The sequence below is a fragment of the Pholis gunnellus genome (genome assembly GCF_910591455.1).
Source record: "Pholis gunnellus genome assembly, chromosome: 21".
NCBI lineage: Eukaryota > Metazoa > Chordata > Actinopteri > Perciformes > Pholidae > Pholis > Pholis gunnellus.
Genome location: NC_136548.1, coordinates 18,047,845 through 18,059,950, shown reverse-complemented (window position 1 = coordinate 18,059,950; position 12,106 = coordinate 18,047,845). Strand labels below are relative to the sequence as shown.

The 12,106-nt window shown below is 43.2% G+C and overlaps 1 protein-coding gene across 1 annotated transcript; it reads right to left on the bottom strand.

Moving 5' to 3' along the window:
• Window positions 1-7,173: 7,173 nt before the first annotated feature.
• On the bottom strand, window positions 7,174-11,897 carry LOC306712774 (very long chain fatty acid elongase 6-like). Its single transcript, XM_079182191.1, has 4 exons — window positions 11,799-11,897; window positions 9,337-9,468; window positions 8,993-9,144; window positions 7,174-8,409 (listed from the first exon to the last, which is right to left on the bottom strand). The coding sequence occupies exons 1-4, from the start codon at window positions 11,873-11,875 to the stop codon at window positions 7,979-7,981; spliced, it is 792 nt and encodes a 263-aa protein (XP_079038317.1). The 5' UTR covers window positions 11,876-11,897; the 3' UTR covers window positions 7,174-7,978.
• Window positions 11,898-12,106: the final 209 nt, after the last annotated feature.

Below are 12,106 nucleotides of genomic sequence, written 5' to 3'. Positions count from 1 at the left end.
CAAACACCTGCAGGACCAGAACCACCAGAACCAGAACCACCAGAACCACCAGAACCACCAGAAGAACTGCAGCACAAGATTACGTGGTTACCTGATTCAGCAACAACCATTTTCATAGTGAGTTATAATGATGCTCGATGTAGTGATACTAGATGCAACTCTAACTTAAACCAAAGGGCCACTGATGCATCATGGGTATGTGGTTTACGCAGACAGAGGAGTCCATATGTCCAAAATGTTTCTGTTTCTTAAGATTCGTTTAGCAAAAAACAAGCAAAGCAACAAACAAAACAACAAAGAAATCATTCCTATCGCTGCCTCTACTGCGCTGTAAAATAAACCCCCAAAACATAGGCCCACATATATATATGTATTTAGCTGTCATGGTTTAATCTATTGATCTATAAAATCCTGTAAATCCTACTCACAAGAGATGAATACCCACAAAATAACAACAAACTGCAGCGAGAACCATTCAAACCATTTAACTGATCATAAATATTGTCGCAGTCTTTGTTCTCTGTTCCTTTAACAACTTTTTCTGTAACTTCAAATAAGACTATCAGGACAAAAGAGATGTGTCTACATTCACTACTTCAAGCTAAAAACAACACAAGAAACTTCATTTTACGAGCACAGCACGAGGACTTTCCTTGTTCTTCCCTCTGTTCCTTCCCCTGCAGAGGTTGTTACCTGTGCATGCTCTACGTGCAGCTCTACGTGCAGCTCTACGTGCAGCTCTTCCACAGTGACTATCATGACTACAGGAGGACTCACAGCGCACCTCTCGTGTGTCCCGCTGGAAGCAGCTTCAGGCTCTCCTCCTCATCTCAGCTCCTCCAAACTCGAGGAAAAGTTGCATCGCGTCGCTGCTCGTCTGAGCTCCTCCGCATCCACTGATTTCATGGTCGAGACAGCGACAAAGTCCCATCATCCGGGACCTTGTTTTCATTCATCACACACACACACAGACACACACTGAGATGGTCCTCCGTCTGCAGCCCGGTTGTTGTGATCCGACCTGGAGGGAGCAGCTGGAACCAGTAACGTTAACTCCTCCCAGTAACAGCCGCTTTAAAGAGGCAGCCGATGGGCTTAAAGACACTTTAATTCACTTATTTCACTGCTGTTATGAAATGAATATGTTTTGTCTCGTTTCATAACTTTAGATGAGGTCATATAAAAGTGTGTGTGTGTGTGTGTGTGTGTGTGTGTGTGTGTGCAGAGTCTTCTAAAGATCATTTTGTTCTAAGTCTAAGTCCTGGAAACTGATTTTCCGGATTGTTTTCCGGATCTGCACTTCTAAAGTTTGGATGTTTAATGTTTATTCTGGAGTTTTCTTTTCTCCCTCAAAGCGGATATGATGATGACAAAAGAAGAAAAACAAAGTTCTTTATTTTATTGATTAAAAAAATGTACTTTTTTCATCTTTGTGTAACCAGAATAATAATTTAATCTGGATCTTAATTATTATGTTTGGAGCTATGTTACTGTCCCTTTAAGTGAGTTCGACAGGTGGTCAGATAGCCGTTTTTTGTACACAGAAGAATGCTAGGAGAGTCAATCTTATCCTTAATAAACGATCTTTGTTTCTCCATACACAGAGATCGATAGAAGTGATAATCCGTTTTTTTATTAGAGGATCTTTGTTTTTTCCGTCTGTGCTTTAGTATAGTAGAAGTTGTTGTGGAGGGAAAAAAAGATTAGATAGATTCTGAGAGAATAAAGTTAACAACTTTATATTGAATGTTAGACGACGAGTCACTGAAGAGCTGTAGTTTCGCCTGGAGATTCTTAGAACGTTTGATATCCTGGTGAGTGAATTGAAGTTCAATGCTTTTACCGTTGCATGTTAGCTTTGTTAGCATGAATGCTCGACGATATTTAGGAGTAAGTTTGTATGTAAGTTGTATTTTACGAAAAGAAAAAAACAGTCAGGATAAATCTGAAGAGGATAGGAAAAAAACCATTCATGAAGATGTAATGATTGTAATTGAATGCCTTGAGTTACGTATGTTCGCTAATTAGTTATATTGTGTGTGATGTTTACAGCCATGCGGGTTGCAGGCCCAGTTGAGTAAATTTAGTAATGAACTATTGTCCTGCATATGTGCATAGGCTGGGTTTTTTTTTTGTATCGTTTCTTCGCTGGAACCGGAGGTGTCGTCCATCCACCGTCCTGCCTGTCGCCACTCTCTCCATTCATCGTACCATCTACCTTCACCTGAGGGAATCTCCATCTCATCGGACATCGCAGTTCACCTGGAGTCCATTTCACTGGACATTGTGCACAGGGGGGGCGGTAGGACATTTGAAAACTGAACTCTTTCTTTTATCATTTTTTTTTCAATTTAATTTTATTCCTGAGATCTCAGAGGTTTGTGTTGATTTTGATACTACATGCGTGGACACCCCTTTGATGTTTGGAAATGTGAAGTTGTTGTACTATTGATTATTATATTGTGTCCTAATTAAACCTTTGTAAAAAAAAAAACCCGTTGCTTCGTGTAATTCGGGGTGGATATTTCTTTTCTGTAGCACCAATCTCCTTATTGAACCTAGATTAGATTTGATAATTCCCCTAATTTCTGTCTATTCTGCGCTGTCTCTAAAGCGACAGCTGCAGGGGGGACATTTGCATGAGTAAACGTTTCTCACGAGAAAGGTCAAGGGTCACTGGTTTAATCTTTAACAATGAGTTAAATTATATAAGAGTATTAGTTATTATTAAAGTAAACTATAAAGTGACAGTAACTCCAGCTGCCACATAAATAAAGTCAGTAAAAAATACAATATTTCTGTCTAATACTCAGACCTACGTACCTCAAATTGTACGACTGAAGCACAGAACTTGAGTAAAGGTACTTAGTTACCTTCCGTCACCACTGATAATAGAGATTATACACACTCAGCATCTTAACGGACATATTTATAATATTAATAATAAAGTTTGAAAATTGCATTTCAATAAAGCAGGAAGATGCCAGTTTTATTTCTGAAAAGTATTTTACAGGCTCCTTATATTTTCTGGTAAAGAGCAAATTGAAACACTTAAAATGTGCACACACACAAAAGAAACAATGAGACACACATTCCATCTGCTATTAGTTCTGTGTTCTGATTTACCCCACAACACTTGAACGCAGCTTCACGTGGCTCCTCCTGTGCATCACTGTGCACAGATTCCACAGCTGCCTCCAATTAACGTGGTTTACAGTGTTTTACTGTATTTTACTGCCTCAGTTACATAAACTGCTGCCAGAGGGAACCATGACACCCGACTGCCGCCACGCGAGGGCGCCACAGGCTTCACTTTATGAGACAACAGACAAACTGTGGTTGTGAACTCATTGGTGAGTTTATGGGGATCCTCGTGCTGCTGACTGCCTGTTCATGTAACTTTTCAGATATTTTACTTGCTGAGTAAAATTCAGCAATGTCAAAGAAAAAGGACATCAACTAATTATAATCTTTTAATAATTTTATTTCACTTAATAAGACAAAGTCTCCATTTATAAATCTTAGTGAGTATTTCCAGGATCAGGACTAAATAATAACTAAATAATCTTGGTGTTGCATCTGTTTTCGTCACTTAATTGAAGTTGTCTAACAAAAATAACTTTCATTTAGTGTTGGCTCTGGCGCCCCCTGTGGACTAAAGTGGTAGTGTTTCTGCGCACCAGACTTTAGAACTCCTCTCATGTTACTGCAGCAGGTCTGACAGTCTGCCCCTCTCAGTCCTGGTTCTGGTTCTCCCGTGCCTCCCTTCCCTCCAGCGGGTCCAGCAATACGTCCTGGGTCTCCAGGCTGCAGAGAAGCCGGATCTGGGTCTGTCCGCGGTGGACCGGTCTCTGCTGGAGGATCTGGGTCTGTCCGTGGTGGACCGGTCTCTGCTGGAGGATCTGGGTCTGTCCACGGTGGACCGGTCTCTGCTGGAGTCTGAGCTGAAGGAGGTTCTGGTGAACCTGCATGAGTTCATCCGGTTTCACCAGAATCCGACCCGGTGGCTCCGATGACGAGCATCAAGAATAACTCTATAGAAACAGACCATCTTCTCTCTGATGGTCTCTTTACTGATGGAGGTCTGATAGAGGATCAGGACTGAGACTGAGACTGGTTCAGAAACATTTAGAAGTTCCTTCTATAATACAGACTACGAATATAAAGACACATTTTATCTCAACATTGTATTTAAGTACATTCCTTGACTCCACCACTGCTGTTTCACAGTCCTGCTGATTAAAGTATTGAACTTCGTGAGATTTAGCTGCAGTGAAACACACAAACTCTAAAACATGAACCACAGTCACAGAGCAGCGCTGTGGAGTCGTGACCTTAATCCTTCACGGACACATCAGATAAATTCAAAGCTTCCTCTGATGTCACCGCCCACAGCTGCACTAACTCTGACTCAAACACAGCCGCGGCTCATATCTCAGCTGACGGTAAAAAGGCCGTTTCATGGTTGTGAGTGTGAAGGACGGAAGTTATCAGACAGACAGATTAACTGGTCTCAAGGTTCAATGTGTTGTAAAGAATTGTGCAACCTAAATGTAGTTGTCGTCCCAAAAAACTTTATATGAAAGAAGAAACGGTGATTTTTATCCTTTAAGCTCTTTGCGGGACCTCTCGTCACCAATATCCCGGATGCTCAGTAGTTCGTGGTGTTCAGCGAGCTTTGAATCCTCCGATGCAATCAGAGAAAACTCATTTGAAGTTTGTAGAGATTCTTGCTGTGACGTCCTGTAACAATAACATGCTTCCCAGATATATTGCAAAACACGACCCAAAAAAAAAAAGATTTATACGACTAAAAAGGCTTTCAGCTACAAAAAGTATAAATAAAACGCAGCGCAAGAAGTATTCAAATCATTTACCTAAAGTTAAAGTAGCAACATAACAAAATATGAAACTACTGTTACAAGTAAAAGTCCTGCATTCAAAATAGAAGTACAGAAGTATTAGCAACAAGATGTACTTAAAAGTGATCATAATGCAAAATGACAGTTATACTATTCTTGTAGGACTATATTTAAACTATATTTACAAACACTAATTATTCTACTCGCTTTTAAGACTTAAAATATGTTTTCTGTCACATAACCACAAAGAAAACCTCAGAAACAATGAACACAGACCGTTTAAAACAGTTATTGTGACGTATTTATTGAAACATTAAAGCCCTTTGAACAGTTGCTTCTCTCCTTGGTTTGCAGCCGACAGTAGAATCCACAGACCAACAGAAGCATCGTTTGGCACACACACACACACACACGAACCCAAATAATCATCTTCAAGTTTTAAAAGGTGTTACAACAAGCTCTGAGCAGGAATCATCACTGACGCTACAAGAACACTTCACCGGCTTCATCCACCAGGAAAGCTTCAGGTTTAGAGAGAAGACCTGAGTCAGCACTTCATACATCACTCCACGCTTAACATCTTCAAAGAGGTGTTTGTGATGTCATAGAATAAAATATCTGCACAGATTTAAACGTCTGCAAACAGAGAACATCGTGATAATACTTTAAGACGTGCTGCAGATGAATGAAGTGAAAACATGACGGAGTAACGTAGGAAGTGCTGAGGTTCTTAAAAACACAAAGAACCTTTGTTTAAACGTCAGCTCCTCCACAACAAACAGAACGTAACAGAGGTTCAGATTAACGGCAGAACGATCGTCTTTACTTCATATGTTCGAGCCAAAAATCACCCTAAACCGCTACCACACACACGTTTACCTAACGGGGAATAAAACACAGGACGGCATGAAGTTACACTAATTAAACACGAAGTATTAACGTCTGACCCGCCATCTCTAAACATCTGAGAGGCAGAAACGGTGTCATGACGAGTTCCTTCAGCAGATGTGAGAGAACGTACAAACATCTGGATGAAAGGTTCTAATACTGAGCTCTACCGGGGGAACGTCACATCTGCTGGAGAAACACAAAATAAATAGATTCTCGTTATTTACAAACGGACACATGTTGTAACGTCTCGTTGAGCGCAGCAGCCGTGTTGCTTCCTGTTTAACCTCCAGTGGTTTTACAGCCCGCATATTAATCTATGAAGCACAATTTAAACCGTACTGTAGCTCAGTGATCAGATCACGTCTGCAGCGCGTTTGGTTGGTTGGGGGAATAATCTGGATTAAAGTAGAGGAGGAGGAGGAGGAGGAGGAGTTGTGAGAGCATGAAACAACTTTACGCACATTCACTTATATTTGCAAAAGAGGAAAGTGAGTTCACCCTTAATGCATGAATCTACAAATGCAGATCAATGTGAGGGTTTAAAGGAGGATTAAAGGAATATTTACTGACAGGAAATCACGTACTTTACGTTCATTTCAGCTTTCTGTCCCCGTGAAACACTGTAAACTCTCCAGAGAGCTTTAAATCATTTCTAATCCCTTAAATCGCTTTCTGGTGGAACTGTTCTACTGTTTCAGACACCAGATCTAAACCGACTTCGCCTCGTAGTTTTAGGGGCCGAGACACATTTTCACAGATTTCTTTGTGTTTCCTCCAGAAAAAATGAGCCAGAATAAATAGATTTAGAGGTAATTCAATGTTCAAATAATAATTTGTATTTGTGTTCTTTCTTAAATATTATTTTATCTTAAAGTCGACAGTGTCAATGTCAGTTTCAGATTCTTAAAACAGATCCGGGCTTAAACAAGCAAACATGACGCATCGCGTCGTTGAGCAAACACAGGTTTCTACGTCTGCTGCTGGTTTTAAACAAGAGAAAGTAAAACTCTGCGTCCGGTACAAGTGATCAGGTGAGCTGCTGAAGGCAACGTGTGCACAGAGACGGAGCGTAAACGTCTCATTTTAAACAGAAAGGACTTTAAAAACAACGCGTTACACAACCCACTTATGGGAGGCGGTGTGTCTCTGGGCGGCTGTGAGACGAGGAATGTGTTCAGATCTTATCTTCAGTCTAAGTGCTCGTGTGGTGAGAACACACAGGATCATCAGTGTTCCTCTTTCTGAAAGTGTGTCAGCTTACTGTCACCACACTCCAGATAAAGAAAGAAATACATGTTTAAAACGCTGTGTGTGTGTGTGTGTGTGTGTGTGTGTGTGTGTGTGTGTGTGTGTGTGTGTGTGTGTGTGTGTGTGTGTGTGTGTGTGTGTGTGTGTGTGTGTGTGTGTGTGTGTGTGTGTGTGTGTGACTAAATAAAACAACCTTCTTTCATTCAGTGCATTGTGAAGTCTTTGTTCTTAAACTCACTATCCTGAAGGTCACTCTTGTGCTAGTACTAAACATATAATCATTTTAAATCCATTATTTATTTTCTACTTCAGAGTTTTTAAGGATGGTCCCTTTTCTGTTACAACAAACAAAAACAAACATTTGGCCTTCATGGGTTTTTGTTTTACTGGTCAAGAGTCTAAGTCACCGAGGCGATAATATAAATGCAGTGAGGACGACGTCAGTCGAACACCAACACGTTGCTCCTCCATTTCCCTTCTTAAAGGCACAGTGTGCAGGATTTAGCGGCATCTAGTGGTTTGTTTGCAGATTGCAACGACCTAAATACCTAAATAACTTTACGAGACTGTGACCGTCCGGACCAGAACGACTCGAGGAGCAACAGAAGTCAGACCGGTGACGTAAAAACATGGCGGTGCAACGCGGCGGACTCCGCCTCCTGATGTATTTATGACGGTCATCCTAAACTAACGGATTCATAACAATTCTTTAGTTTCAGGGATTATACACTAATGAAAACATATTTATGTACATTATGTTCCTTCACACTGTGCCTTTAAATGAATATCAAACAGTCCTCCTGTAATAAGCTGTGCTCAGTCTGAGCCGGTCCCCTCTAATCCATGAACGCATCACTATAAAAAAAGTCAGGTGAAACTGAGGAGGACCATGAGCCGGTCAGCTGGTCGTGGCCCCCCCCCCCCTCGCCGTTGGTCACTTTCTACGTCATGGCACGCTTTCAATAACACCGGACACGCTACTCCGCCTTGGACCCTTTGTCCCCGGAGGAGCCCCCGAGGTAGGATTTGTAGAAGAACCAGGCAAAGAGGACCAAGTAGCTGAGGTACATGAGGGTGCCCCACACGATGTTGTCCACGTAGGACGGGCAGCGCACCTCGTGCATCCAGCGGTACACCAGGCCCAGCACCGCCAGGCCCATCACCATCTGCAGGATCTGGGTGGCCGTGATGATCATGGCGCAGGGGCGGGGCACCCGCAGGCCGCCCGCCTTGGCCGCGTAGTACGTGTACATGAGGGAGTGGACCAGGTAGTTCATGGTCATGAACCAGCCGCCGCCCGCCACCTGGTCCTTGTAGGAGTACCAGGAGTAGAGCAGCACGGTGATGTGGTGGTACCAGTGCAGGAAGATGAGGCGCTGCTTCCGCAGGACGATGAACACCGTGTCACCTACGAAAACCAGCGAAGGGTTAGCGAAGGTCACTCGGCTGCACTCGCTTTACATTTTGATGGACGGTATCCAGGTCGCTAACAGCACAGAGGAGTTATTTCCACACGCTTCCTGTCTGCAGCTGAGGAAACGCGGTCTAATGGGACGTTCTCGCCATCTCAGCATCTTCCTCCATTTTCCCAGAGCACTCCGGTCAGAGTGTCGGCCTGAGAGACGGAGCAGCTCTTAATTTGATCGTCTGCGTTTAAGCGCTACGACGAGGACGCGAGAGAAATTATTTCATCTCTTCAGGTTCATGTTCTCTAAGCTTTGAGTCAGGAAATCGTTTCAGATCATTCCTGTTTACTAATCACACCTTAAAGTCCCAAAAAGAATTCATCTGCAGGTCGACAGAGGTCTTAATGTGTCTCGTTAATATTATTAAAAACAGTTATTTATAGTCCGCTTGGTTACATAAAAGCATTTTGTTCAAATGCATTTGAATGCCTCACGTTAACATATAATTTAAAATCTGTTAAAACCTCCAAGAAACACAAATCCATGTGACGTTCGGGACCGTATCAGAAAGGTTGGAGGACTCACCGAGCTCGGGGGCCTTGCTGAGGACGAAGGCGTAGGCCCAGAACTTGCTGACGGGGGCGCTGTAGAAGCTGTTGTCACACACGGACTGCCTGAAGCCGCTGGTGGTGAGGATGTGCAGCATGTACGATCCGGTCCTCAGGGCTCCTATGATGCTGCAGAGAGAAACCCGCGACACGCAAACGCATCAGAGCAACTCACACACACACACACACACAATCCTCTCCGTCAGCCGGAACACTGGTGGCTGAATGAGCCAACACTGAGATCACCGACTGTTTTCTGGAGCAAATTCATCAATTCACGTGAAATGATATAAAAAGTAAACCGTCTGGACCGCGACTCACCTGAAGATGGCGAGGCTGAGCGACCACAGCATCAGCGGCCGGCGCAGGTTCAGCTTCGGTCTTTCCTTCATGAAGTGCTGACCGCCGAACACGAACGCAGCGTACAGACCACAGAACATGAAGGCTTTGCTCCTGTGGACACGACACAGCAGAACAACACACCGGTCAGCTTCACTGATTATGAATCTGCAAATACGTTAAACACAAGTCTAACATCGTTCAGTAACCAGCATTAGACTGCCTTAAACCAGCATTAGTTGGTTCCACTCATACAAACTGATTAAGAGAAGAAACAAAAAGCCCGTATGTTAGACTCCGTATTGAGATGGATGACGTGAATCAGCCTCTAAACGTTTGACATCTGTCTGGTTACAGGAAGAGGAAGAGGAAGAGGAAGAGGATGACGACTTCCCCTCTCGACCCTGAATCCCCTCAGTCAGACTGTGACCCACCAGATGTAGACCGATGTAGCGCGGTTACATCAGGAGATGACACAACGAGGGTGACCGGAGCAGACGTCTAAACTAAAACATGACGGTCTGCTGCAGACATGAGTCAACACACAACACACGGAAGTTGAACTCATCCTTCAGCCGCTCGCTGATCCTCACTTATAATCAGAGGATTAGCCGAGATTAGTTGACACACTGACCGTTTAGACTGCCAGCTCTGAGTGACGAGGCAATTTAAACCGGGCATTGCTCCGCCTGGCTCATCAGCAACCAGCAACCAGCAACCGATAGTATTTTAATTAACAGCCAGCAGCAGCAAAAGGTCAACGCCTGAGCTCAGAACGCTGAACGGCGGAGAAATAGAAACAGCTATACCTGATGTGTGTGTATATATATATATATATATATATATATATATATATATTAAAATGTGCGTTACATCTGTGAGGCTGTTTGGGAATAAACCAGATGACTAATCCAGATGTCACAATACACATTAGAGGAGCTGCTGCTTGACCCAGTTAATGCAGAAACACCTGCATGAAGTCAAAGCCCTCAGAGATACAAACTGACGTTTAACAGTATATTAAGGCTTTCATGTTATTCTGGTGCGATCTGTTGTTTTTACTTTCGATTAATATAATTTAGTCCATAAAATCACTATTTTACAGACTAATGTCAGGTGACCTTTCCTCTATTTCACCAACGACATCATTCCTCTTTAGGGATTATGCTTGACTGAGATATATATATAATCTTTAAATTGTGTGTTTTGTCTGACGGACAAACTTGTTAGAATATTTAGTTTTTAAAGCATTAAATCCTGAATACTTTTGGATTTTTAACTTTCGGTCAAACAAGAAATAAGCCGTTAGAAGACGTCATCTTTGGCTTAACTTCTGATAAACACGTTCATAGATTAAATAATAAATATTTAAACAAGCTCACAGCAAACAGGAACGCTCGAGCTTCCTCTGGAAAGAGAAACGCATCCTCTGAAGTTTAACTTTGTTCATTTGTTGTCTTCTTTTAATCCAACAAGACACCTTTGCATGATAAATATCTACATTTATTGCAGTATTTCATGCAAATGACAGCAGTTGACGGAGCCTCCTGGGTTCATTCTAAAGTCACCACACGTGGGACCAGGTGACAGGATTCAGGAGATAAGGAGGACGTCTCAGGGTGTGGCTGTGGCGCGAGGACAGAAGCAAAGCGGTGAAGCGTGCTCGTTTTAATTAATGTCCCACAGCAACACGGTAACAACAGACACTCTTCACTGTAGTGATACTGACACAGAAGCACGTTAGAGTAAAGGAGGAAGAGGAGGAAGAAGAGGAGGAGACACTAACAGTGAATTACTGCGTCCTACAGAGAAGAGCTATGAACATTAAAATGATGCATGAAGCTGCTGTCTGGAGGTCTCGTGGAGTAGCACGAGGACTCTGCAGAAGAGAATGCTGCAGCAGGTCTACAGACATTCACACAAAGCTCCAGACCCGGTGAGGAGGATGTGAGCTGCACTTCCCCCCCGGGTACAGCTCACTCCCCTCCGGCTCAGAGCCATATCTGTGTTTTAGTTTCACTTCGTGCACAAAAATGCAGCCTTACTAGGTGTCTCTGTCGCTGGGTGGCGATGGATCACTTCCTCACGTGCAACATGTTTTTTATAGCACTAATGAAACATTGTAGCAACATATGACAACATGCTTTAGGTGCACGCACTGCAGACGGACTAACATATATCTGTTGCACTCAAATCGTTTTAATTCAGACCAAAGTGTGACAGCAAAGATGAAGTCATGTCGTCCATCCTCAAGGACGTGTGAATTGACACGTAAACGTCGAACATGAAGCAGATTAATGGCGGTAAATGTGGGGCACGTGGCTAACAGCCGGTGACAGGACGGACATGAGGAGACATAGTTGAGTCTGTAGGAGGAAGAGGACCGAGACGACATCTTTTGTTTTAGCTTCTCTGTAAGCTAACTTTCTTTTGGGTATACATACCAGTTTTCCTGCATCCATTCCATGGCTCGTCTTTCGTCGAACAGCCGCTCGAAATCGTATTCCACAGTCACGTTCATTGTTCGTCTTAATTGCTTTATCTTCCGCTATAAGACACCCGAAGTTTCTGCTCAATGTGACCGCGCCGGACCGGCCTTCTGACGGGTTTACAGCCTGACTGCTGCCGCTTTATCTCCTCCAGCTGATATTAGCTGGATTGTCGCCGGTTGGAGGATGCGGTACCAGACGTACTTCATCCGCTGACTCGTATTCTCCTCTCCGTGGTCAAGCTAGCTGAAAGGGAAACGATG